The sequence below is a fragment of the Salmo salar genome, chromosome 18 (assembly GCF_965601325.2).
Source record: "Salmo salar chromosome 18, fSalSal1, whole genome shotgun sequence".
Taxonomy (NCBI): domain Eukaryota; kingdom Metazoa; phylum Chordata; class Actinopteri; order Salmoniformes; family Salmonidae; genus Salmo; species Salmo salar.
Window position 1 is genome coordinate 37,179,658 of NC_138308.1, and position 27,258 is coordinate 37,206,915.

At 44.0% G+C, this 27,258-nt stretch overlaps 3 protein-coding genes across 4 annotated transcripts; 2 read left to right on the plus strand and 1 right to left on the minus strand.

Annotated features, from left to right (window-relative positions):
- The first annotated feature begins 5,930 nt into the window (after window positions 1-5,930).
- LOC145861739 (uncharacterized) lies at window positions 5,931-13,582 on the plus strand. 2 transcript variants are annotated; one of them, XM_082964943.1, is made up of 6 exons: window positions 5,931-6,340; window positions 6,981-7,836; window positions 8,356-8,543; window positions 10,196-10,256; window positions 10,496-10,787; window positions 10,988-13,582. In XM_082964943.1, exons 2-6 carry the CDS (start codon window positions 7,646-7,648, stop codon window positions 11,891-11,893), a joined length of 1,638 nt encoding a protein of 545 aa, XP_082821069.1. In that variant the 5' UTR covers window positions 5,931-6,340; window positions 6,981-7,645; the 3' UTR covers window positions 11,894-13,582. The 2 variants fall into 2 exon arrangements, with proteins under 2 accessions (XP_082821069.1, XP_082821070.1); XM_082964944.1 differs by having other exon boundaries at window positions 7,673-7,836.
- On the minus strand, window positions 13,039-17,692 carry LOC145861740 (uncharacterized). Its single transcript, XM_082964945.1, has 4 exons — window positions 17,221-17,692; window positions 16,642-17,099; window positions 15,950-16,361; window positions 13,039-14,610 (listed from the first exon to the last, which is right to left on the minus strand). The coding sequence occupies exons 1-4, from the start codon at window positions 17,411-17,413 to the stop codon at window positions 14,102-14,104; spliced, it is 1,572 nt and encodes a 523-aa protein (XP_082821071.1). The 5' UTR covers window positions 17,414-17,692; the 3' UTR covers window positions 13,039-14,101.
- An 882-nt stretch (window positions 17,693-18,574) lies between these two features.
- Window positions 18,575-26,873, plus strand: LOC145861688 (uncharacterized). Its single transcript, XM_082964539.1, has 6 exons — window positions 18,575-18,643; window positions 19,960-20,104; window positions 21,039-21,496; window positions 25,032-25,601; window positions 25,696-25,989; window positions 26,190-26,873. Exons 1-6 carry the CDS (start codon window positions 18,575-18,577, stop codon window positions 26,871-26,873), a joined length of 2,220 nt encoding a protein of 739 aa, XP_082820665.1.
- The last annotated feature ends 385 nt before the right edge of the window (window positions 26,874-27,258 follow it).

Below are 27,258 nucleotides of genomic sequence, written 5' to 3' on the forward strand. Positions count from 1 at the left end.
CATGGCCACAGATGTGAGTGCTACGTAGTCATTTAGGCAGATTGCCTTTGTGTTCTTGGGCACAGGGACTATGGTGGTCTGCTTGAAACATGTTGGTATTACAGACTCAATCAGGGACAGGTTGAAAATGTCAGTGAAGACACCTGCCGGTTGGTCAGCACATGCCGGAGCACACATCCTGGTAATCTGTCTGGCCCCGCAGCCTTGTGTATGTTGACCTGTTTAAAGGTCTTACTCACGTCGGCTACGGAGAGCGTGATCACACAGTCATCCGGAACATCTGATGATCTCATGCATGCCTCAGTGTTGCTTGCCTCGAAGCGAGCATAGAAGTGATTTAGTTCGTCTTGTAGGCTCGTGTCGCTGGGCAGCTCACGGCTGTGTTTCCCTTTGTAGTCTGTAATCGTTTGCAAGCCCTGCCACATAAGACGAGTGTCGGAGCCGGTGTAGTATGGTGTTCATACTCCCTGTTCACCCATGACTGCGTGGCCATGCACGCCTCCAACTCAGTCATCAAGTTTGCAGACGACACTACAGTGGTAGGCTTGATTACCAACAATGATGAGACGGCCTACAGGGAGGAGGTAAGGACCTCACACTCAACATCAACAAAACAAAGGAGATGATCATGGACTTCAGGAAACAGCAGAGGGAGCACCCCCCCATCCACGTCGACAGGACAGTAGTGGAGAAGGTGGAAAGTTTTAAGTTCCTCGGAGTACACATCACGGACAAACTGAAATGGTCCACCCACACAGACAGCGTGGTGAAGAAGGCGCAACAGCGCCTCTTCAACCTCAGGAGGCTGAAGAAATTTGGCTTGTCACCAAAAACACTCACAAACTTTTACAGATGCACAATCGAGAGCATCCTATCGGGCTGTATCACCGCCTGGTACGGCAACTGCTTCGCCCACAACCGCAGGGCTTTCCAGAGGGTAGTGAGGTCTGCACAACGCATCACCGGGGGCAAACTACCTGCCCTCCAGGACACCTACATCACCCGATGTCACAGGAAGGCCAAAAAGATCATCAAGGACAACAACCACCCGAGCCACTGCCTGTTCACCCCGCTATCATCCAGAAGGCGAGGTCAGTACAGGTGCATCAAAGCTGGGATCGAGAGACTGAAAAACAGCTTCTATCTCAAGGCCATCAGACTGTTAAACAGCCATCACTAACATTGAGTGGCGGCTGCCAACATACTGACTCAAATCTCTAGCCACTTTAATAATAAAAAATTTAATGTAATAAATGTATCACTAGTCACTTTAAACTATACCACTTGATATGTTTACATACCCTACATTACTCATCTCATATGTATACACTGTACTCGATACCATTGATGAAACTGTCTATCACTCTGTCATACAGTACAGTCTATCACTCTGTCATACAGTACAGACTGTGTACTGTCTATCACTTTGTCATACAGTACACACTTAAATCTTTTATTGTTCTACGCTACCTGGCTAAAATGCTTGATTGTTAGCATAACTTCCTTCATGGGCAACATTAGCTAGTTAACATTAGCCTTCTACATCAAGCTACATATCGAACTTCCATCCTCTCAGTCCATGGGCACAATGTATGAATTTATGGTTGGATCAGAATCGCCATTATATAATCACTGGCCAATACGAACAATTAAGTAAAATCACAAGTCAAAATCGCTATCTCCATCCATAGCTAATTTAGGAAAGGGCCAATTTTAACTAGCTAGCCACCGGAGGACAACAACAACACAACAAGAGGCTACAATTCAAATTGTTTCTGGCAATTTTGTATTGCTCTTGATGCGATGTGATAGGCATGAAGCCAAATCCAAATTGGCTACTCTTGACACTTTTTTTTAATCAAGGGAGGCCAAATGCTCGCTGGCTTCCCTTGCATTCAATGAGCTTTATGTATTATGCTACAGGTGGCAACAGTGTCATACTCTTTATGACCAGACAGCATCAGATAGATGGCCTACACATACAGAGACAGAGGGGCGCTGTTTTGCTCACTAGAGATGCTGTATCTTGCAAAGTGAAGGAAAATTATAAACACAGAGAGATGAAAGATAACTTACTTATTTTTATTTTTGAAGGACACCTGGCTTCCCTTGGTATCCATGAATACACGCCACTGGGCACCACTCACTATATAACGCAATATTTTTTTGTGAGAATCCCTTTTAACTTTTTATTCGATACACAGGAATTTAACAGCATAAGTTATTTTAATGTGCACTATGTCATCACGCACAGCCTTTTATCCACATGTCAATTTAATGGTAAATGCGCATATTGTTTTTATGCAGATTTTTTTCGAATATTCGCATTGAAAATCTGTCGCTAATTAGATGGAAACCTAGCTACTGTCACCATTCATTCATCCCAGCCAAATCTCAGGAGGAACTTTTAGAAACAGACACTGACCCCTACTGATGTGTGAATACCTTTTATTTGTAATTCACACTATAGGCCAAACTGAAATGTACTGGGCTGACTTTAATATTTTCTTTCATATATGTTCCATTTAGAATACACTTCTAACAAAAGCTTTATATAGTCATGAATAAATGTAATACATTTTATGTATGGGTGGTCCCAAGAATTGCACCCACTATCTTGGTTTTGGAAGTACCATGCTCTACCAACTGAGTCACAGAGCTGTTTTCACATGGTCCTTTTTAGCAAGGTTCCAACCACTGTGTTGGATAACTCAACCTGGTCTCAGAGCATTACGTATTATTCTGTATGGAAATCCAGTGCGCTCCGTTTAGTATGATATGTTACGTTTTGTATGTATTCATTTGTGGACGTCCATTACCCATTTTAAATTATATGCTATGAATTGCAATTCGAACTATATGTTACGAATTTGCTAAACGTATGATATGTTACGAATTCTAGCTAGGTGGCTAATGTAAGGGTTAAGCTGGGCTAGGGGTTAAGTTTAGGAGTTAGGTTAAAGAGTTATGGTTAGGGTTAGTTAAGTAGTTGCAAAGTAGTAAGTAGTTGAAAAGTTGCTAATTAGGTAAAATGCTAAAGTTGTCTGTGATGAGATTCGAACTCGCAACCCTTGGGTTGCTAGACATTCACAATATACACCCACCCACACTTTTTTTTATTATACATACACCCACCCTCCCTCTGTCTTTTTTGACCATACCAAACGTAACATATCATACTAAATGGAGTGTGTCATATTTTCAGATTTATGTACAGAATAATACGAAATGCTCTGAGACCAGGCTGGCTGACTATGCAGCTTGGTTTGAGTCAGCTTGGTTCGTCTCAGTAGTGTGAAAATCCCTCTTTAGTCACTGGTCGACTGTGTCATCGACTGACAGACTGCTATAACATGTGATGTGGTCGGCTGATGGGTATAATACCTATCCAGGTGTAGTAAGATCTGGCATGCGTCAGAAAGGCATCAGCAGAGGAACGTGCCCTCTCTCTCCTCTTTCTATATGACTCAAGGCTCCATACCAAAACCCACTTCCTGCTGAAACTACACTGAACAAAAATATAAACTCAACATGTAAAGTGTTGGTCCCATGTTTCATGAGTTGAAATAACAGATCCTAGAAATGTTCCATAGGCATAAAAAGCGTATTTCTCTTCAACTTTGTGTACAAATGAGTTTACATCCTTGATAGTGAGCATTTCTTCTGTGTCAAGATAATCCATCCACATGACAGGTGTGGCATATCAAGAAGCTGATTAAACGGCATGATCATTACACAGGTGTTCCAGAGAAGGGAAATCTTAATGCTACAGCATACATTGACATTCTAGACGATTCTGTGCTTCCAACTTTGTGGAAACAGTTTGGGAAAGGCCCTTTCCTGTTTCAACATGACAATACCCCCGTGCACAAAGCGAAGTCCATACAGAAATGGTTTGTCGAGATTGGCGTGGAAGAACTTGACTGGCCTGCACAGAGCCCTGACCTCAACCCCATCAAACACCTTTTGGATGAAATGGAATGCCGACTGCAAGCCAGGCCTAATCTCCCAATATCAGTGCCCGACCTCACTCATGCTCTTGTGGCTGAATGGAAGCAAGTCCCTGCGGGCAATGTTCCAACATCTAGTGGAAAGCCTTCCCAGAAGAGTGGAGGCTGTTATAGCAGAAAAGGGGGGACCAACTCCATATTAATGCTCAGGATTTTGGAATGAGATGTTTGACGAGCAGGTGTCCACATACTTCTGGTCATGTAGTGTACATTTTAATGTGAAAAATCTGAGTCTCATTCCCACGGAATGGCCCACGTACAGTGCATTGGTAAAGAATTCATACCCCTTTTTCCACATTTTGTTACGTTACAGCCTTATTCTAAAATGGATTAAATAGTTTTTTCCCCTCATCAATCAATACACAATACCCCATAATGACAAAGGCAAAAGCAGGTTTTATAAATTTGCACATTCACATATACACAAGTATTCAGTCCTTTTACGCAGTACTTTGTTGAAGCACCTTTGGCAGCGTTTACAACCTCGAGTCTTCTTGGGGATGATGCTACAAGCTTGGCACACCTGTATTTGGGGAGTTTCTCCCATTCTTCTCTGCAGATCCTCTCAAGCTCTGTCGCATTGGATGGGTAGCGTCGCTGTACAGCTATTTTCAGGTCTGTCCTGAGATGTTCAATTCCGGGCTCTGGCTGGGCAACTCAAGGACATTCAGAGACTTGTCCCGAAGCCACTCCTGCGTTGTTGTCCTGTTGGAAGGTGAACCTTCGTCCCAGTCTGAGGTCCTGAGTGCTCTGGACCAAGTTTTCATCAAGGATCTCTCTGTACTTTGCTCTGTTCATCTTTCCTTCAATCTTGACTAGTCTTCCAGTCCCTGCCACCACCATGCGTCACCGTAGGGATGGTGCCAGGTTTCCTCCAGATGTGACGCTTGGCATTCAGGCTAAAGAGTTCAATCTTGGTTTCATCAGACCAGAAAATGTTGTTTCTCATGGTCTGAGAGTCTAGGTGTCTTTTGGCAAACTCCAAGTGGCTGTCATGTGCTTTTTACTGAGGAGTGGCTTCTGTCTGGCCACTCTACCATAAAGACCTGATTGGTGGAGTGCTGTAGAGATGGTTGTCCTTCTGGAAGGTTCTCCCATCTCCACAGAGGAGCTCTGTCAGAGTGACCATCGGGTTCTTTGTCACCTCCCTGACCAAGGCCCTTCTCCCCCGATTGCTCAGTTTGGCCGGGCGGACAGCTCTAGGAAGAGTCTTAGTGGTTCCAAACTTCTTCCATTTAAGAATGATGGAGGCCACTGTGTTCTTGGGAACCTTCAATGCTGCAGAAATGTTTTGGTACCATTCCCCAGATCTCTGCCTCAACGCAATCCTGTCTCTGAGCTCTACGGACAATTCCTTCGACCTCATGGCTTGGTTTTTGCTCTGACAATTTCGAGTCTCATAGCAAAGGGTCTGAATACTTATGTAAATAAGGTATGTTTCTTTTTTTTATACATTTGCTAAAATTTCTAAACCTGTTTTTGCTTTGTCATTATGGGGTATTGTGTGTAGATTGATGAGGGGGAAAAAGTATTTTACAAATTTTAGAATAAGGCTGTAATGTTAAAAAAAGGGGAAAAATTCAAGGGGTCAGAATTTATTTATAGATTTTTTTTTTAACCTTTTTTTTTAACTAGGCAAGTCAGTTAAGAACAAATTCTTATTTTCAATAACGGCCTAGGAATAGTGGGTTAACTGCCAGAACGACAGATTTGTACCTTGTCAGCGCGGGGATTTGAACTTTCGATTACTAGCCCAACGCTCTAACCACTAGGCTACCCTGCCACCCTCTTTCCGAATGCACTGTACATTGTTTAACACTGATAACTCTACGAACATATCTACGTTCCAAAATGGGATCTCTGCTGTCCGTGAGTTTTCATATTACATTAATCTTTCCTTTTTGTTTCCCCCTTTAGGATTCTAGTAATGTGGAATCAAATAAAGCATCTAATTTCTGTAACTGGAGTGACGAAAACATCTCAGTTACAGACAGCAACTCTTCAGACAGTAGCTCCTGCACTAAAGAAGACTCTGAGGCACGTAAACCAGCAAAGAGAACATGCCATTCTAGTGGTGTGCTGAATGAACCATCTGATTTGTCTAACTTATGTGATGAAAACAACCCGGGGACTGAGATCAGCCCTTCAGACGGCAACAAAGACATGAACATCCAAACAGACTCTGGGTCTCATAATCCAGCTAAGAGGATATGTCAGAGGGTGCATAGTGTTGCGGTAGCAAGACGTGGGAGTGGAGAGATGGCCTCCTGTTCCCATCCCCAAAGTGCCAGGATCCACTCCAGATTACACCCACTGCATGCACTGTCAAGGTCTGTACATTCAAAAGTCACTATGGAAGCATGTCAGATACTGCCCTCTGAACCCCAATGCTGAAGAACCAAAACCTGGACAAAAGATGAGGATTCAGTCAGCAATGCCGTTTAAGTTGTGTCCTCAACCCGATTACGTCAGCACAGGTCTTTGGAAGATAGTTTGTGGTATGAACTCAAATGTCACACCTTGTAGGTCAGGCTAGCTCTCCAAGTGGATGGTTTGTTACACCTTGTAGGTCAGGCTAGCTCTCCAAGTGGATGGTTTGTTACACCTTGTAGGTCAGGCTAGCTCTCCAAGTGGATGGTTTGTTACACCTTGTAGGTCAGGCTAGCTCTCCAAGTGGATGGTTTGTTACACCTTGTAGGTCAGGCTAGCTCTCCAAGTGGATGGTTTGTTACACCTTGTAGGTCAGGCTAGCTCTCCAAGTGGATGGTTTGTTACACCTTGTAGGTCAGGCTAGCTCTCCAAGTGGATGGTTTGTTATACCTTGTAGGTCAGGCTAGCTCTCCAAGTGGATGGTTTGTTATACCTTGTATATACCTAATAATATTGGATTTTTTATACAGGTAATTTGCCTGGAAATGGTCATGTTTATTTAACCTATTCATTTTTTCTGTCTTTCTCTGGTTGTTTCAGCTGCAAAATCGTCAACTCCTGTTGAGCCAAAAAGTGAAATCTAAAGATGTTACAGTAGTGTAAAAGAAGCGATGTGATTTGCATTGTGAAATGATTTTCCATTCTTTGCTGCCGTTTTTGCAATCTTTTAAGCAACCCAAACTTTAATGCTGTGGCCTGGCAATTTTTATCTTTACCTGATCCTTTCTAGCACGGTTCCAGCTACTATGGCTTGGCTTGGCTTGGTTTGGCTTGGTTTGGTTTGGTTTGGCTTGGTTATTTTGGCTTGGTTTGGCTTGGTTTGGTTTGGTTATTTTGGTTTGGCTTGGCTTGGTTTGGTTATTTTGGCTTGGTTTGGCTTGGTTTGGTTTGGTTTGGTTATTTTGGCTTGGTTTGGTTTGGTTATTTTGGCTTGGTTTGGTTTGGCTTGGTTATTTTGGCTTGGTTTGGTTATTTTGGCTTGGTTTGGCTTGGTTTGGTTTGGCTTGGTAGTGTGAAAAGGGTCAAAAGATTGTCTGAATCAAAAGGTTGGGATTCTATCCAATCAGTGTGCGCTTTGACATAGAAGGTCATTTCAGATTGAGCCAACAAATGCAGAGTTTACCATGAATGTGGTGTCCGGGACCGTGGGGACATTGTCTTTAAAAGGTGCATAACCAGGCGAACGGATTCAATCCTGGTCCTAAATGTGGGTGTTCCTCTTCCCCCACCAGGACTACTACCAGAGGCTGGAGCAGCTGCAGAGAACCCATCTGAGGAACATGGCTGAGCTGGAGAAGATGTATATCTGTAAAAGGTCAAAGGTCAACAAGAAGGACGATGAGGAGCACAAGTGTTTGGAGAGAGAGGGCAGAGACATACAGGATCTCCAGCCCAGGTCTGATATCATGGCTTTTAGTACTGTACCTTTTGAAATGGAATTTAGTTTTTAGTTAAGTAGTTGTAGGCTATGTAACCTTGTGCTACCTTTTTACAAGACAGGGGAAAATGAAGTGTTTATTATACTGAACCAAAATATAAATGCAACATGTAATGTGTTGATTCCATGTTTCATGAGCTGAGGGCTATGCCTTCCCAGGCCCACCCATGGCTGTGCCCCTGCCCAGTCATGTGAAATCCATAGATTAGCACCTAATGAATTTATTTCACTTGACTGATTTCCTTATATGAACTGTTATTCAGTAAAATCTTTGAAATTGTTGCATTTATATTTTTGTCCAGAGTAGTATTTGGGGGAACAAAAACATCAGTGTTTGTTTTGTTGTGCTTTTGAAAACGGTATTTTAGTGTTTCACATCATAAGGAGGGCTTTAACCGTGATGCGCTTGATACTTTTTCCATGGTAGCAACAATGAAAGCTCATCTTAAATGGTACTCAATCTCTCCTATCTCTCAGTGTCGCGTCGGAAAGCCAGAGCTCTGGCTCTATGCCAGTGAGGCGACTGCAGAGAATCCTTTCAGACGAGGAGCTTAATAACTTCCACGAGGAGACGTCCAGTGACGTGTCTGACCAATCAGGAGACGGTGTTGGTGGAGACGGAGGAGAGGAGGATAACCATTATGAACTGCTGCTGGAAGAGAGAGGTCAGTGGGAAAAAGAGCCATAAACAGCATGTCATAAATATGTCCCCTGCTGTAACATAATATGCTAATCTTCTCCTACCGTTGTCAATATTTTTGTAAATAATTCAGCAAAACGTTCACTAAATGGAAATACAGTAAGTTTCTGACTTTATTGTGAAATCCTGGTCACGTTTAAAAAATAAATGTATGTACTGTGTATAAACAGTGCCTTCAGAAAGCATTCAAATCCCTTGACTCATTCCATATTTTGCTGTGTTACAGCCTGAATTCAAAATTGATTAAATAAAAAAAATCTTCACCCATCTACACACAATACCCCATAATGACAAAGTGAAAACATGTTTTTATAATATTTTCTTTTTACATTTATTGGAAATTAAATACAGAAATACAGTATCTCATTTAAATAAGTATTCACACCCCTGAGTCAATACATGTTAGAATCCCCTTTGCCAGCGGTCACACCTGTAAGTCTCTAAGAACTTTGCACACCTGGATTGTATAATGTCTTCTTGGTAAGCAACTCCAGTGTAGATTTGGTGTTGTGTTTTCGGTTATTGTCCTGCTGAAAGGTGAATTCATCTCCCAGTGTCTGGTGGAAAGCAGACTGAACCAGGTTTTCCACTAGGATTTTCCTGCGCTTATCTTCCTGTGCTTATTTCATTTATTTTTTTTTATCCTGAAAAACTTCCAATCCTTAATGATTACAAGCATACCCATAACATAATGCAGTCACCACTAGGCTTGAAAATATGGAGCAAAAAATATATGTGTTGTATTTGCCCCAAACATAAGACTTGTTGCAAACAGGATGCATGTTTTGGAATATTTTTTATTCTGTACAGGCTTCCTTCTTTTCACTCTGTCAATTAGGTTAGTATTGTGGAGTAACTACAATGCTGTTGATCCATCCTCAGTTATCTCCTATTACAGCCATTCATCTCTGTAACTGTTTTAAAGTCACCATTGGCCTCATGGTGAAATCCCTGAGAGGTTTCCATCCTCTCCGGCAACTGAGTTAGGAAGGACACCTGTATCGTTGTAGTGACTGGGTGTATTGATACAACATCCAAAGTGTTATTAATAACTTCACCATGCTTAAAGGATATTCAATGTCTGGTTTTGAATTTTTACCCATCTACCAATAGGTGCCCTTCTTTGTGAGGCATTGGGAAACTTCTCTGGTCTTTGTGGTTGAATCTGTGTTTAAAATTCACTGCTCGACTGTGGGACCTTACAGATAACTGTATGTGTGGGGTACAGAGATGATTAGTACCCCACACATCGCAGACAGTGAGTCCATGGAACTTATGTGAATTGTTAAGCACTCCTGAACTTATTTATGCATGCCATAACAAAGGGGTTGAATATTTATTGACTCAAGACATTTCTGCTTTTCATTTTAATGAATTAGTAAAAAATGTGAAAAAAACATAATTCCACTTTGACATTATGGGGTATTGTGTGTAGAACAGTGTCAAAAAAAAGCTGAACTCAATTTTAAATTCAGGCTGTTACACAAACAAAATGTGGAATAAGTAAAGGGGCGTGAATACTTTCTGAAGGCATTGTAGGTCTACACAAAATCACTCAATCCATCCATCAAGGTCACATTTTTAATAGTTCACTATTTTGTCTCTTTCTGATTGTAGATGACAGCCACAGCCCCAGGGCCTGGAGCAGGAAGGACAAACCCCTCAGGAACAGTCTCAGGTAAAGAGAGAGAATGTGACTTCCTCTGTGGTACTTTATACATTAAATTGTTTTTAACTGTATGAATTATTTTTTCAAAAATAATCAATGTGCTCAACTCTTATCCTCTTGCGTAAATACATGAAAGGGTGCTTGGAGCCAAAGGTCAATCACATCAAAAAATGAAACAAGGCATCAAAGCATTCACTAGAAGATATACGTTGCAATTGAAGCTTTGTTTTACTATTGTTCCCCCACAGGGACAGTCAGTCCTGCTGTCCAGAGAGTATGACCACCACCACCACCACCGCCCATAAGCAGCCATCCTCTACTTCACCATCTAGGAGCCAGCTCCAGATCCAGCTCCAGCTGAGAGGCTGCTGCCCCAAGAGCCAGGGCAGAAACCAGGGAGGAAACCTGAGCAAGACAGGGAGGAGAACCAGAGGAGAGAGCTATAGGGGGGATAGAGGTCCTGATAACTCCAGGGGGACTGTGACCGTCCCCAAGCCGTTCAGGATGATGATGAGGGAGGAGGAGAAGAAGAGGAGGAAGGTGAGGAGGTTTTGTTTAGTTGTATTGTTCCCTAAAGAGTCTTGAATTAATAATGTAACATAGCATTCCATAGGGAATGTACTGCGTGTCATAAATACACTATATGTATGCCAGACGTGCTGAGCAAATGTCCCTCTGGGTGTTTGGGTTAAAAGTACTATACACAACTAATGTAATATTGATGTATTATTGTTATTAAGGTCAGGACGCGTTCGGAGGTGGAGCTGGAGAACTTGCTGCTGCGCCGGGAGCTGGACGAGCTGAGGGAGTGCGGCATGAAGTTCAGGGCCTCGCCGGCGCCCGCCCACACTCGCCTGCCGCTCTACGATGTCATCAGCTGCCGCCTCAGCCAGCGACCCGGTTACAATCCCGGTAACCACGGAGTTAACTTTAGTAATTATCGGTATGTCTCGGTCAGCGGTGGCAACCAACGGGCCTCCTCCTGCTCACCCCAGAGACCGTTCAGCTTCCTGGAGAGAGAGAGGAGGAAGAGGGAGCAGAGGATTGAAGTGGAACTGGAGAACCTGGTGGCCAAAGAGAGGAGGGCATTCAAGGCCAGGCCGGTGCCCAGGTCTGTGTACTACAGCCACAGCGCCACCCACAGGCAGCAGAGCAAAGTGCAACAGCAGCTGACGAGTCAGAAGATGAAACTGAAGAATATGACCCACCAACACAGCACGCAATCTACACCAGGCTTGCGGGCCGAGGGTCCAGGAGAGAAGAGGGGGGACACAGAGGGGGGAGAGGACCAGGGCCTAATGCTTGTGGAGAAAGAGAAGAGTTTTCGCCTAAAAAAGGAGGGACTCCCGTCCTACAACAGCAATAGCTACTGGAGGTCTCAGAGCCGGAGCAGGCGTCCGTCAATCAAGATGGGGACGGGGGGACCTAGGAAGCAGCTTGAGCTCCAGATTGACATGGCGTCGGAGAGGAGGAAGGGGAAGGAGAGAGAGAGGGAGTTGTCTTACATCGACCCACTCTGCACCCCTGGCAGCCCCTACCTCTGTTCGTCTCTCGTCAGTCAGGAGGACCTCCCTATCCCAGCCAGCAAAACAGACTACATCAGCGTGTGTAAAAGCCGTGATCAAGTCGTCGAAAGTGTTCTGTAAAGGGTTCATTCATTTTGGTCAAAGTCAAGACCTGTATCAAGTCTTCTGTAAAGGGTTCATTCACTCTGGTCAAAGTCAAGACCTGTATCAAGTGTTCTGTAAAGGGTTCATTCATTTTGGTCAAAGTCAAGACCTGTATCAAGTGTTCTGTAAAGGGTTCATTCATTTTGGTCAAAGTCAAGACCTGTATCAAGTGTTCTGTGAAGGGTTCATTCATTTTGGTCTAAGTTAAGACCTGTATCATCTACCACTAAACATGTTAACTCCTGTCTCTCTGTGGAATAAGTCAAGTGGTATAAATGCCTTCAGAAAGCATTTATACCACTTGACTTATTCCACATTTTGTTGTGTAACATCCTGGATTAAATATGTTTTTCCCCACCCATCTACACACAATACCCCATAATGACAAAGTGGAAACATGTTTTTAGAAATATTTGCACATTTATTGAAAATGAAATATCTAATCTAATTTGTAAAATAAAAACTAAAAAACGAATTCCACTTTGACATGATGAGATATTGTGTGTAGGTCAGTGACAAATCTCAATTGAATCTATTTTAAATTCAGGCTGTAACACAAAATGTGGAAAAACGTAAAGGGGTGCGAATACCTTCTGAAGGCTCTGTCTCTATTAATGTAACAGAGTTGAGTTAATACATGACAGATCATTATATGACAGTGGTTTCATACATAAACTAGATGTTTTGGAGATATGAGACTGTATTTGTGTGTTATAATAATGGTACTAATCATGTTTCGATAAACTGTCTTGAATTTCCATTTTTGAATGAAGCCCTTGTTTTGATTGTGGCAATGTCTTTTTCCACTATTCTCAGGTGTATGACAATGCATCCACGAGAAAACAAACCATTCTAAAACACACAAAAGTAGTCTGTCTGTTGTGGAAAGTAAAACGAATCAATTTAGGGTAACATTGGCACATATTGTAAGGCTATCTCCCTAATTCGACACCAAATGAAGTTGTCGAGTAATGTGACATACACCAGACATTAAATTGGGATGTATGATATATATATATTGGTATCTCTATAATGGCAAAATGACTGAGTCCTGCCCAATTCTATCATAAAAGTGACCATGTAGGAAGCAGTATTTAGCTCTATCAATAAAGATGATGATGATCATTAATAGTAACTTTAATAAAGCCCAACTGGGGTTGCAAAATTCTGATAGCTTTCCCAAAACTCACAGCTATTCTGGAAATCCTGGATAAAGGATTCTGGATTTCATGCTTAATCCCTTCTGATTCTGTGAATATTTCAACCAGGATTTCTGAAAAACCTGTGAATTTTGCTAACCTTAGCCCAACACTAGGTTGGTCAGCGAGCTAAGGAAAACAGTTTAATGTAGTAGTTGTAGTAAATGGTTTTAGCCAGGTAACATTTCATTGATCATGTCCTTAGAAGCAGACCTGCAACTGGAAAGTCACTGTTTTCAATCCCAAGTCTGAATGGAACAATTCTGGTAGGCTTTTGGGTATCCTCCTGCTGTTGTGTCCTTGAGCAAGACACAGAACCACTAAACTGCTCCAGGGACGCTTCAGTAACTGTCTGTTTCTCAGGGGTTGAAAAACAAGTTTAAAAAAGGGGCCATTTTATGTTGTTTCTGTCTGTAGAAAGATTGTATTCAATATTTAAATAATAAAATGTTTGATTCTTCCATTCTCTTAATGTTGGAGTATAATTTGACTTGCAGTATTTAAGTAATATCTAATTCAATATAAGTGAGGAAGATAATATTGTCCAACCCATTAGTTATCTAACAGCACCCCGACATTCCATGTCTTGAAATATGCATATTGACAGATTAAAAGTAAACTTACATTGTAAAACTTCTGACAGACAGATTTCTAACTTGGCCCATAACTTCTGAACTTTATAGCACACCCGGAAGGCACCAATTACTGAGTCAAAGAACAATAACATTTTGTTTGGCTAAGGTGTTGGGTTGCCAGTCTCTGGACCTGAGTTTGAGTCCCGGTCAGGGCTGCTGCCCCCTGAATTCCCTGCAGTACTCTGTCTCCGTTTGATTCTGTTATGTACATAGAGTTTAATGCCTAACCAGTTTCTGTGTTTGAGCGCCACAGGTTCTGACTGGAGGCATTTGAGGCAGTCCCTCTTTCCAGGAACTCGGCTACTCTTTCCAGGAACGGCATCATGCGTTTCTCTACTGCTGCTACCTCATCAATGATCCACTTTAATCTCACAGCGTTTCTTCGGGTCGGCTGGGTGCCTGTGCGACGGGTCGGCTGGGTGCCTGTGCGACGGCTCGGCTGGGCGCCTGTGCGACGGCTCGGCTGGGCGCCTGTGCGACGGGTCGGCTGGGCGCCTGTGCGACGGCTCGGCTGGGCGCCTGTGCGACGGCTCGGCTGGGCGCCTGTGCGACGGCTCGGCTGGGCGCCTGTGCGACGGGTCGGCTGGGCGCCTGTGCGACGGGTCGGCTGGGCGCCTGTGCGACGGGTCGGCTGGGCGCCTGTGCGACGGGTCGGCTGGGCGCCTGTGAGACGGGTCGGCTGGGCGCGTGTGCGACGGGTCGGCTGGGCGCGTGTGAGACGGGTCGGCTGGGCGCGTGTGAGACGGGTCGGCTGGGCACGTGTGCGACGGGTCGGCTGGCCGGGTGCAACTGCGACAGGGATCGGCTGGGTGCGTGTGCAACGGGTCGGCTGCCTGTGTGACAGGGGTTGGCTGGGGACCTGTTGAGAAAAGATTGCAAAAATAACAGAAAGAAAAGAAAGAATAGGTCAAATAAACATGACCATTTCCAGGCCAATTACCTGTATAAAAAATCCAATATTATTAGGTATATACAAGGTATAACAAACCATCCACTTGGAGAGCTAGCCTGACCTACAAGGTGTAACAAACCATCCACTTGGAGAGCTAGCCTGACCTACAAGGTGTAACAAACCATCCACTTGGAGAGCTAGCCTGACCTACAAGGTGTAACAAACCATCCACTTGGAGAGCTAGCCTGACCTACAAGGTGTAACAAACCATCCACTTGGAGAGCTAGCCTGACCTACAAGGTGTAACAAACCATCCACTTGGAGAGCTAGCCTGACCTACAAGGTGTAACAAACCATCCACTTGGAGAGCTAGCCTGACCTACAAGGTGTAACAAACCATCCACTTGGAGAGCTAGCCTGACCTACAAGGTGTAACAAACCATCCACTTGGAGAGCTAGCCTGACCTACAAGGTGTAACAAACCATCCACTTGGAGAGCTAGCCTGACCTACAAGGTGTAACAAACCATCCACTTGGAGAGCTAGCCTGACCTACAAGGTGTAACAAACCATCCACTTGGAGAGCTAGCCTGACCTACAAGGTGTAACAAACCATCCACTTGGAGAGCTAGCCTGACCTACAAGGTATAACAAACCATCCACTTGGAGAGCTAGCCTGACCTACAAGGTGTAACAAACCATCCACTTGGAGAGCTAGCCTGACCTACAAGGTGTAACAAACCATCCACTTGGAGAGCTAGCCTGACCTACAAGGTGTAACAAACCATCCACTTGGAGAGCTAGCCTGACCTACAAGGTGTAACAAACCATCCACTTGGAGAGCTAGCCTGACCTACAAGGTGTAACAAACCATCCACTTGGAGAGCTAGCCTGACCTACAAGGTGTAACAAACCATCCACTTGGAGAGCTAGCCTGACCTACAAGGTGTAACAAACCATCCACTTGGAGAGCTAGCCTGACCTACAAGGTGTAACAAACCATCCACTTGGAGAGCTAGCCTGACCTACAAGGTGTAACAAACCATCCACTTGGAGAGCTAGCCTGACCTACAAGGTGTAACAAACCATCCACTTGGAGAGCTAGCCTGACCTACAAGGTGTGACATTTGAGTTCATACCACAAACTATCTTCCAAAGACCTGTGCTGACGTAATCGGGTTGAGGACACAACTTAAACGCCATTGCTGACTGAATTCTCATCTTTTGTCCAGGTTTTGGTTCTTCAGCATTGGGGTTCAGAGGGCAGTATCTGACATGCTTCCATAGTGACTTTTGAATGTACAGACCTTGACAGTGCATGCAGTGGGTGTAATCTGGAGTGGATCCTGGCACTTTGGGATGGGAACAGGAGGCCATCTCTCCACTCCCACGTCTTGCTACCGCAACACTATGCACCCTCTGACATATCCTCTTAGCTGGATTATGAGACCCAGAGTCTGTTTGGATGTTCATGTCTTTGTTGCCGTCTGAAGGGCTGATCTCAGTCCCCGGGTTGTTTTCATCACATAAGTTAGACAAATCAGATGGTTCATTCAGCACACCACTAGAATGGCATGTTCTCTTTGCTGGTTTACGTGCCTCAGAGTCTTCTTTAGTGCAGGAGCTACTGTCTGAAGAGTTGCTGTCTGTAACTGAGATGTTTTCGTCACTCCAGTTACAGAAATTAGATGCTTTATTTGATTCCACATTACTAGAATCCTAAGGGGGAAACAAAAAGGAAAGATTAATGTAATATGAAAACTCACGGACAGCAGAGATCCCCGTTTTGGAACTTGGATATGGTCATAGAGTTCAGCATTTTAAACAATGTATATCCTTTATATTTAAATTACTTTACATTTATTCATGTTTATATTTTTCAGTATTCATTTTCTGCTATTGCTTTCAAAATCTCATGTAGTCTCTGGAATTAAATGCTGCTTTTTTTTGTGCTGAGTGCCTTTGAACATGTTTAATAATAAATTAAATATAATCTTACTTGTTCTGAAGAAGTGCTGGGACTCTGATGAACTTTACCATTTTCACTCTGAGCTGCAGAACATTCTGGATTTACTGCAGAGATGAGCTGAGAGTCCCTGGTTGGTTCTGATACTCTGTAGTCCTCTCCATCAGGTTCTGTTTTGATCTGTTCAGTTGTGTTGGTGGGTTGAGAGTCTCTCTCTCTGTTCTCCAAGGTTTGGTCAAGATGTGAGGGCAGAGATGGGTCCTGTTCATAGTCACTTTTCACACAGGCAGGGATCAAGAGGTCTTTGGTATCAGGTTCCAGCCCTTGAGGCTGCTCTTCCTCTTGACTGGTCCTGAGGTCCTCCTGTTCCCCTTTAATCTGTGTGGGCTCTGGGTCCTCCTGCCCCAGACTGGGGCTACTCTCCTCCTCACAGTGCTGCTGCTCAGGGGGAACGGCCTCTTCGGAGACCAGAAGAGAGAGCTGCTGGGAGTCTGGCGGGAGGGGAAAGAAAACCCATAATGATTACATTTGTATAAGTATTTGATCAATAAGTGTTGCCCACAGTAACTATATGATTCGTGCATTTTGAGGTGTCATTATATAATTGCAAACCTTCGCGCTGTAACTTGATTTCGGAGCTGAAAACCAAATCCAACAGGCTCTGTAGACGTTTGTTCTCCTCATTTGAACGGGAGATTTCTTCCTGGTACTCGCCTAAATGTTGTTCAAGTACAACGGATATCTCCATAGCTACCGCTGTTAATCGTTCGGTAAGAAACACATTCAAGAACTGTAATCGTGACATTTTATATTCACGACGTAAACAAACCAAAGCACTAGCCGTTCACGTTCTGCCTCTTCTTCTTCTATATTGTTTTATGGCATTTGGTACACAATTTAAATGGTGTACTATCACCACCTACTGGAAGTAAATATGCCTCCAACTTCAAAACCTTTCTTTCACACGGTGTGACAAATTCGTTTACATTTTATTCCCCAGTATTCGTTAACCTCAGTGGATCGTCCATACGGGGTTGATGGGTTACTGCAGGTAGCTAGCTTTCTACAACATCTAAAAAAGAGCACAGGAAGCGTACTTCTAGTAGGTGACGGAAGTGCAACATTGAAGTTTGGTTCCAAAACACCAAACAATAATAAAAAGAAGAAGCAAAATCATTGGCCACTTTAATAAATAGATCACAAGTCTCTTTAATAATGCCACTTTAATAATGTTTACCTATCTTACATCACTCATCTCATATGTATATACTGTATTTTATACCATCTATTGCATCTTGCCTATGCCGCTCGGTCATCACTCATCCATATATTTATATGTTCTTATTACACCCCTTTACTTAGATTTGTGTGTATAAGGTAGTTGTTGTGGAATTGTTAGATTACTTGTTAGATATTACTGCACTGTCGGAACTAGAAGCACAAGCATTCCTCTACACTCGCAATAACATCTGCGAACCATGTGTATGTGACCAATAACATTTGATTTGATTAAGTGTTGAGGAGGAGCAGTTGAAATTGAAGATCCCCAGTGTCTGTGACGACTGCCGTTTGATGAGACGTAGATCCGGTGGGAAAACGAAGAATGATGTGTCATGCTGAGTTTTGATGCAGAGTCGTCACCAGGAGGGCCGGTCCTTGCCGTTCTGCTGCCATTGGCGAGAACATAAAATGCCGTCTAAAATATGTATTTTGAAGACGTTGAAGTTCAGAATGAAAGGGGAAAATGTATTTTCCAGGACAGTGAAAAGGCATCTTTTCTGGACATTGAAATCAGGCTCATGTTCAAATCAGGCTCATTTTTGGCTATGAATGAAAGTTGAAAATAAGTAATTTATAGACGTCTATGTTTTGGCCAAATCAAGGCTTCTCTAGACCGGACAAAATCTGGACCAAAGAAAGATGTCTATGAATGGTTCAGATTTGTTCCAGACCGGACCAAAAACCAATGTCCGCGGAACTGAAGGCCGGTCCGGGAACAGCACCAAAAAAAGACATCCAGAAGGTGTCGACGTCGGTCCGTGCTTACTGGGGTGTAGCCTACAGTGTTGCCTAAAATGTAATGTTATGAATGCCCATCTATGTGGTAAGCCAATCATTTGTAAAACATCAAAAAGTCCGGACAGGACCAAAAAAAGATGTCCAAAATGTGTCGGTTTGTGCTTACTGGGGTGTAGCCCACCATGACGGCCTGCAATGGAATTTTATGAATGCCCTTCGATGTGGTAGGCCCACCGTTTTGTAAAACAGGCCATTGCGTTGGCTTTATTAGTCCTGTTTCCTGTGGCTAATACATTTGGCTATTTAAACTCTGAATATCAGCTACCCAACTTTATCAGGAGTTTTAGGAGCCTATTGCAATGTGTTTACACAGCGAGAAATGCAGAAGTATTTTATTTTTCGCTATGATCAGCTTGTCAAAAATGTACAGATACAAACTTGAAACCACTGATCATGACAATGGGATGAAACTCCTGGACAACGGTTGTGATTGTCCATTCCATATTGTCCATTTTACATTGACCTGTCCTGTTTTTAGGATATGTTGTTTGTTAACATGACAGTGCATTTTGTATTTGATTGAGCTCTATTTGGGTTAGGCTATTTGATCGGAGAAACCTGTATGATGTGAAAAGTTGTGGGGGTGATCATGGGGCTGGAGATGGGAGATGTCTGGTGAGAGAATGGCAGATTGAGGTTGCCTTAGTTACAGTAGTACAGGAAGTGTCTATGCTGAAGCAGGGAAGAGAGTGGTAGAGGAACATGGGGGGATTCCTGTGAATCGGCAGAGATCAAGAGACCGTGATGGGAAGAAAATTTGCTTGTAAGGTTGGCTTTTTAGCATTTATAGCGGTGGTTGTCAATTGTACTACAGAAATGAATTGAAAGTCACAGAAAATAGAGATTGTGGTGGCAGTGGTAGAGAAGTACTTGGGATTGCGAGGATGTACTGCAGAACAGCTGCAGGGGGAGAGCTAGGGTTATGTCTTCTCAACACATTGGTTTAGAGTTGGACTAGATAGGGTTCAATAGTGGAATGGGTGGCAATTTCCCTTTTTCCCAATATTGTATTATTGTATCAAAGAATGTAATGTAGGTAGGCCGTGAATGGCGTCACACACCACTACAGTAGATGGCGGTGTATGCACCTTAAAGTTGGATGCAATCCGACAACCAATCCCAAAGAAGAAGAAGAAGACGAAGAAGAACTAAAACAGGAAGTGAATAGCTAGATCGTTGGTTTATTTTCCTCGTTGACATGTGGCTCTACAGACCCTAAAATTCCCAAATTACAGATGGAGTTGAATACGTTTCTTACGCAGCGATTAATAGCGGCTGCTGTGGAGATATCGTCTGTCTTTGAAAAAAAAGATAGTCGAGTACCAGGTAGAAATCTCCCGTTCGAAGGAGGAGAACAAACGTCTACAGAGGCTGTTGGATTTGGTTTTCCACCCGGAAATCAAGTTACATCGAGCAGGTTTGTAATAATAGTTACTGTGGGAAAATAATTATTCTCATTTAGTCATTCACACACACAGTTAGACTGCAGTATATTAACCCGTCTGTCTCCACACCCGGGGGACCCAAACAAGCATGTTTCCTGTAGTAACCTTGCAAAATCACCACTTCCATAAATATAGTTTTTTTTATTTTGGTGTTTTTTTATTCTATTAAATACATTGGAATGGTTAGGGTTCAATGTGAGTGAACCCTGCTGTGAGAGTCTATAGGACTGTATACATCTTTAAAATCTAAAAGCCTTTTATTGACCTGACAGTATCTCTATTCTAGCCACAGTGAGTCTGGGTTCTGTACTAACTCTCCACTCAGTCTCATCTGTTTAACTCAGTATGGAAATTATTTCACATAGTATTTCAACCCAGGTCTGAAGATCACACAGATCACTAGCCAGAGGGAACAACAAGCATCGTGTGTGTGTGTGTGTGTGTGTGTGTGTGTGTGTGTGTGTGTGTGTGTGTGTGTGTGTGTGTGTGTGTGTGTGTGTGTGTGTGTGTGTGTGTGTCATGCGCCTCAGCAGGGTGATAGAAACATCCTTTTTCCAGGGATACAGTATCTTCAACCTATCACCCCCATTTCTTTTTTTTTATTCTCGTGTATTACATTTTATATGACCAGTATAACTGCATCAGAGGAGGCTGGTGGGAGGAGTTTTAGGAGGATGGGCTTATTGTAATGGCTGGAATGGAATAAATGGAACAGTATTAATCATATAGAATCCACGTTGGACTCAGTTCCGTTGATTGCTCCTATAGCACCTCACACCAGCCTCTGAACTGCATTGTTAAGGAAGAGCTTGCAGTCAGGCGTTTCGCGGTACTGTTTACACCTGCTGTATCCTGCTGTACGTGAATAAACTCTGATTTGATTTGTTTTCCTTTTCTTCCCTCCAGACTCCCAGCAGCTCTCTCTTCCGGTCTCCGAAGAGGCCGTTCCCCCTGAGCAGCAGCACTGTGAGGAGGAGAGTAGCCCCAGTCTGGGGCAGGAGGACCCAGAGCCCACACAGATTAAAGGGGAACAGGAGGACCTCAGGACCAGTCAAGAGGAAGAGCAGCCTCAAGGGCTGGAACCTGATACCAAAGACCTCTTGATCCCTGCCTGTGTGAAAAGTGACTATGAACAGGACCCATCTCTGCCCTCACATCTTGACCAAACCTTGGAGAACAGAGAGAGAGACTCTCAACCCACCAACACAACTGAACAGATCAAAACAGAACCTGATGGAGAGGACTACAGAGTATCAGAACCAACCAGGGACTCTCAGCTCCTCTCTGCAGTAAATCCAGAATGTTCTGCAGCTCAGAGTGAAAATGGTAAAGTTCATCAGAGTCCCAGCACTTCTTCAGAACAAGTAAGATTATATTTAATTTAATGTATTAGTAAACATGTAGAACAGCACAAAAAGGCAGCATTTAATTGTAGAGAAAACAGCCAAGTGATTACATGAGATTTTGAAAGCAATTTCCTTACAGAAAATGAATACAAAAAAAAAAATATGAACATGAATATATACATTTTAAAGTACATTTTAAATATAAAGTATATGGACAATTCCAGCGTTATGGACATTACATTTGCAAGCAAAATCCCAAGCAAAATCTCAACCAAATAGAATGTGTGTCTATAGTACTCCTTGGGTGAACCCAAAACAGCACACTTCTAAATACTGTCAAGTTGGAGAAAGTCATTAAATGTATGTCAAACAAAAATCAATGATTGCAAAGTGAAACAAACCATACAACTCTATGCACAAGGACTACTTTTGTAGATGCAAATTCTGGTATCAGAATGACGGCACCAACGGCACAAACCGTCATTCTGTTACCAAACGTTTTATCTGTACTGGTCTTCCAGTAAATGTGTTTTTGTAAAACATTCTGTGGAAATTGTTCAAGGTTGTCCTTGTGCATACAGTAGTTGTATGGTTTGTTTAACCTTGCAATCATTGTTTTTTGTTTGACATGCACTATATATACAAAGTATGTGGACACCCCTTTAAATTAGTGGCTTCGGCTATTTCAGCTAAACCCGTTGCTGACAGGTGTGTAAAATCGAGCACACTGCCATGCAATCTCCATAGACAAACATTGGCAGTAGAATGGCCTTACTGAAGAGCTTAGTGACTTTCAACGTGGCGCCGTCATAGGATGCCACATTTACAACAAGTCAGTTGGTCAAATTTGTGCCCTGCTACAGCTGCCCGGTCAACTGTAAGTGCTGTTATTGTGAAGTGGAAACGTCAAGGAGTAACAACGGCTCAGCCGCGAAGTGGTAGGCCACACAAGTTCACAGAGCAGGACCGCCAAGTGCTGAAGCGCGTAGAGCTTAAAAATCATCTGTCCTCGGTTGCAACACTCACTACCAAGTTCCAAACTGCCTCTGGAAGCAACGTCAGCACAATTAACTGTTCGTCGGAGCTTCATTTAAATGAGTCTCCACGGCCGAGCAGCTGCACACAAGCCTAAGATCACCATGTGGTGTAAAGTTCGCCACCATTGGACTCTGGAGCAGTGGAAACACGTTCTCTGGAGTGATGAATCACGCCTCACCATCTGGAAGTCCGATGGACAAATCTGGGTTTGACGGATGACCGGAGAACGCTACCTGTCCGAATGCATAGTGCCAACTGTAAAGTTTGCTGAAGGAAGAATAATGGTCTGGGGCTGTTTTTCATGGTTCAGGCTAGGCCCCTTAGTTCCAGAGAAGGGAAATCTTAATGCTACAGCATACATTGACATTCTAGACGATTCTGTGCTTCCAACTTTGTGGAAACAGTTTGGGAAAGGCCCTTTCCTGTTTCAACATGACAATACCCCCGTGCACAAAGCGAAGTCCATACAGAAATGGTTTGTCGAGATTGGCGTGGAAGAACTTGACTGGCCTGCACAGAGCCCTGACCTCAACCCCATCAAACACCTTTTGGATGAAATGGAATGCCGACTGCAAGCCAGGCCTAATCTCCCAATATCAGTGCCCGACCTCACTCATGCTCTTGTGGCTGAATGGAAGCAAGTCCCTGCGGGCAATGTTCCAACATCTAGTGGAAAAGCCTTCCCAGAAGAGTGGAGGCTGTTATAGCAGAAAAGGGGGGGACCAACTCCATATTAATGCTCAGGATTTTGGAATGAGATGTTTGACGAGCAGGTGTCCACATACTTCTGGTCATGTAGTGTACATTTTAATGTGAAAAATCTGAGTCTCATTCCCACGGAATGGCCCACGTACAGTGCATTGGTAAAGAATTCATACCCCTTTTTCCACATTTTGTTACGTTACAGCCTTATTCTAAAATGGATTAAATAGTTTTTTCCCCCCTCATCAATCAATACACAATACCCCATAATGACAAAGCAAAAGCAGGTTTTTATAAATTTGCACATTCACATATACACAAGTATTCAGTCCTTTTACGCAGTACTTTGTTGAAGCACCTTTGGCAGCGTTTACAACCTCGAGTCTTCTTGGGGATGATGCTACAAGCTTGGCACACCTGTATTTGGGGAGTTTCTCCCATTCTTCTCTGCAGATCCTCTCAAGCTCTGTCGCATTGGATGGGTAGCGTCGCTGTACAGCTATTTTCAGGTCTGTCCTGAGATGTTCAATTCCGGGCTCTGGCTGGGCAACTCAAGGACATTCAGAGACTTGTCCCGAAGCCACTCCTGCGTTGTTGTCCTGTTGGAAGGTGAACCTTCGTCCCAGTCTGAGGTCCTGAGTGCTCTGGACCAAGTTTTCATCAAGGATCTCTCTGTACTTTGCTCTGTTCATCTTTCCTTCAATCTTGACTAGTCTTCCAGTCCCTGCCACCACCATGCGTCACCGTAGGGATGGTGCCAGGTTTCCTCCAGATGTGACGCTTGGCATTCAGGCTAAAGAGTTCAATCTTGGTTTCATCAGACCAGAAAATGTTGTTTCTCATGGTCTGAGAGTCTAGGTGTCTTTTGGCAAACTCCAAGTGGCTGTCATGTGCTTTTTACTGAGGAGTGGCTTCTGGTCTGGCCACTCTACCATAAAGACCTGATTGGTGGAGTGCTGTAGAGATGGTTGTCCTTCTGGAAGGTTCTCCCATCTCCACAGAGGAGCTCTGTCAGAGTGACCATCGGGTTCTTTGTCACCTCCCTGACCAAGGCCCTTCTCCCCCGATTGCTCAGTTTGGCCGGGCGGACAGCTCTAGGAAGAGTCTTAGTGGTTCCAAACTTCTTCCATTTAAGAATGATGGAGGCCACTGTGTTCTTGGGAACCTTCAATGCTGCAGAAATGTTTTGGTACCATTCCCCAGATCTCTGCCTCAACGCAATCCTGTCTCTGAGCTCTACGGACAATTCCTTCGACCTCATGGCTTGGTTTTTGCTCTGACAATTTCGAGTCTCATAGCAAAGGGTCTCGAATACTTATGTAAATAAGGTATGTTTCTTTTTTTTTATACATTTGCTAAAAATTTCTAAACCTGTTTTTGCTTTGTCATTATGGGGTATTGTGTGTAGATTGATGAGGGGGAAAAAGTATTTTACAAATTTTAGAATAAGGCTGTAATGTTAAAAAAAGGGGAAAAATTCAAGGGGTCAGAATTTATTTATAGATTTTTTTTTTAACCTTTTTTTTTAACTAGGCAAGTCAGTTAAGAACAAATTCTTATTTTCAATAACGGCCTAGGAATAGTGGGTTAACTGCCAGAACGACAGATTTGTACCTTGTCAGCGCGGGGATTTGAACTTTCGATTACTAGCCCAACGCTCTAACCACTAGGCTACCCTGCCACCCTCTTTCCGAATGCACTGTACATTGTTTAACATGATAACTCTACGAACATATCTACGTTCCAAAATGGGATCTCTGCTGTCCGTGAGTTTTCATATTACATTAATCTTTCCTTTTTGTTTCCCCCTTAGGATTCTAGTAATGTGGAATCAAATAAAGCATCTAATTTCTGTAACTGGAGTGACGAAAACATCTCAGTTACAGACAGCAACTCTTCAGACAGTAGCTCCTGCACTAAAGAAGACTCTGAGGCACGTAAACCAGCAAAGAGAACATGCCATTCTAGTGGTGTGCTGAATGAACCATCTGATTTGTCTAACTTATGTGATGAAAACAACCCGGGGACTGAGATCAGCCCTTCAGACGGCAACAAAGACATGAACATCCAAACAGACTCTGGGTCTCATAATCCAGCTAAGAGGATATGTCAGAGGGTGCATAGTGTTGCGGTAGCAAGACGTGGGAGTGGAGAGATGGCCTCCTGTTCCCATCCCAAAGTGCCAGGATCCACTCCAGATTACACCCACTGCATGCACTGTCAAGGTCTGTACATTCAAAAGTCACTATGGAAGCATGTCAGATACTGCCCTCTGAACCCCAATGCTGAAGAACCAAAACCTGGACAAAAGATGAGGATTCAGTCAGCAATGCCGTTTAAGTTGTGTCCTCAACCCGATTACGTCAGCAACAGGTCTTTGGAAGCAATCACATCAAAAAATGAAACAAGGCATCAAAGCATTCACTAGAAGATATACGTTGCAATTGAAGCTTTGTTTTACTATTGTTCCCCCACAGGGACAGTCAGTCCTGCTGTCCAGAGAGTATGACGCACCACCACCACCACCGCCCATAAGCAGCCATCCTCTACTTCACCATCTGAGGAGCCAGCTCCAGATCCAGCTCCAGCTGAGAGGCTGCTGCCCCAAGAGCCAGGGCAGAAACCAGGGAGGAAACCTGAGCAAGACAGGGAGGAGAACCAGAGGAGAGAGCTATAGGGGGGATAGAGGTCCTGATAACTCCAGGGGGACTGTGACCGTCCCCAAGCCGTTCAGGATGATGATGAGGGAGGAGGAGAAGAAGAGGAGGAAGGTGAGGAGGTTTTGTTTAGTTGTATTGTTCCCTAAAGAGTCTTGAATTAATAATGTAACATAGCATTCCATAGGGAATGTACTGCGTGTCATAAATACACTATATGTATGCCAGACGTGCTGAGCAAATGTCCCTCTGGGTGTTTGGGTTAAAAGTACTATATACAACTAATGTAATATTGATGTATTATTGTTATTAAGGTCAGGACGCGTTCGGAGGTGGAGCTGGAGAACTTGCTGCTGCGCCGGGAGCTGGACGAGCTGAGGGAGTGCGGCATGAAGTTCAGGGCCTCGCCGGCGCCCGCCCACACTCGCCTGCCGCTCTACGATGTCATCAGCTGCCGCCTCAGCCAGCGACCCGGTTACAATCCCGGTAACCACGGAGTTAACTTTAGTAATTATCGGTATGTCTCGGTCAGCGGTGGCAACCAACGGGCCTCCTCCTGCTCACCCCAGAGACCGTTCAGCTTCCTGGAGAGAGAGGAGGAGAGGGAGCAGAGGATTGAAGTGGAACTGGAGAACCTGGTGGCCAAAGAGAGGAGGGCATTCAAGGCCAGGCCGGTGCCCAGGTCTGTGTACTACAGCCACAGCGCCACCCACAGGCAGCAGAGCAAAGTGCAACAGCAGCTGACGAGTCAGAAGATGAAACTGAAGAATATGACCCACCAACACAGCACGCAATCTACACCAGGCTTGCGGGCCGAGGGTCCAGGAGAGAAGAGGGGGGACACAGAGGGGGGAGAGGACCAGGGCCTAATGCTTGTGGAGAAAGAGAAGAGTTTTCGCCTAAAAAGGAGGGACTCCCGTCCTACAACAGCAATAGCTACTGGAGGTCTCAGAGCCGGAGCAGGCGTCCGTCAATCAAGATGGGGACGGGGGACCTAGGAAGCAGCTTGAGCTCCAGATTGACATGGCGTCGGAGAGGAGGAAGGGGAAGGAGAGAGAGAGGGAGTTGTCTTACATCGACCCACTCTGCACCCCTGGCAGCCCCTACCTCTGTTCGTCTCTCGTCAGTCAGGAGGACCTCCCTATCCCAGCCAGCAAAACAGACTACATCAGCGTGTGTAAAAGCCGTGATCAAGTCGTCGAAAGTGTTCTGTAAAGGGTTCATTCATTTTGGTCTAGAGTTAAGACCTGTATCATCTACCACTAAACATGTTAACTCCTGTCTCTCTGTGGAATAAGTCAAGTGGTATAAATGCCTTCAGAAAGCATTTATACCACTTGACTTATTCCACATTTTGTTGTGTAACATCCTGGATTAAATATG

Excerpts from the sequence above, each read along its gene's own strand:
- LOC145861739 (XM_082964943.1), top strand. The coding sequence starts at position 7,646 with ATGTGGGTGTTCCTCTTCCCCCACCAGGACTACTACCAGAGGCTGGAG. Across the intron at positions 8,544-10,195 it reads ACTGCTGCTGGAAGAGAGAG|ATGACAGCCACAGCCCCAGG; the intron begins GTCAGTGGGAAA and ends TTCTGATTGTAG. Across the intron at positions 10,257-10,495 it reads CCCCTCAGGAACAGTCTCAG|GGACAGTCAGTCCTGCTGTC; the intron begins GTAAAGAGAGAG and ends GTTCCCCCACAG.
- LOC145861740 (XM_082964945.1), bottom strand. The coding sequence starts at position 17,413 with ATGTCACGATTACAGTTCTTGAATGTGTTTCTTACCGAACGATTAACA. Across the intron at positions 17,100-17,220 it reads AATCAAGTTACAGCGCGAAG|ACTCCCAGCAGCTCTCTCTT; the intron begins GTTTGCAATTAT and ends CCCTCCCGCCAG. Across the intron at positions 16,362-16,641 it reads CCAGCACTTCTTCAGAACAA|GATTCTAGTAATGTGGAATC; the intron begins GTAAGATTATAT and ends TTTCCCCCTTAG.
- LOC145861688 (XM_082964539.1), top strand. The coding sequence starts at position 18,575 with ATGTCCGCGGAACTGAAGGCCGGTCCGGGAACAGCACCAAAAAAAGAC. Across the intron at positions 21,497-25,031 it reads CCAGCACTTCTTCAGAACAA|GATTCTAGTAATGTGGAATC; the intron begins GTAAGATTATAT and ends TTTCCCCCTTAG. Across the intron at positions 25,990-26,189 it reads AGGAGAAGAAGAGGAGGAAG|GTCAGGACGCGTTCGGAGGT; the intron begins GTGAGGAGGTTT and ends ATTGTTATTAAG.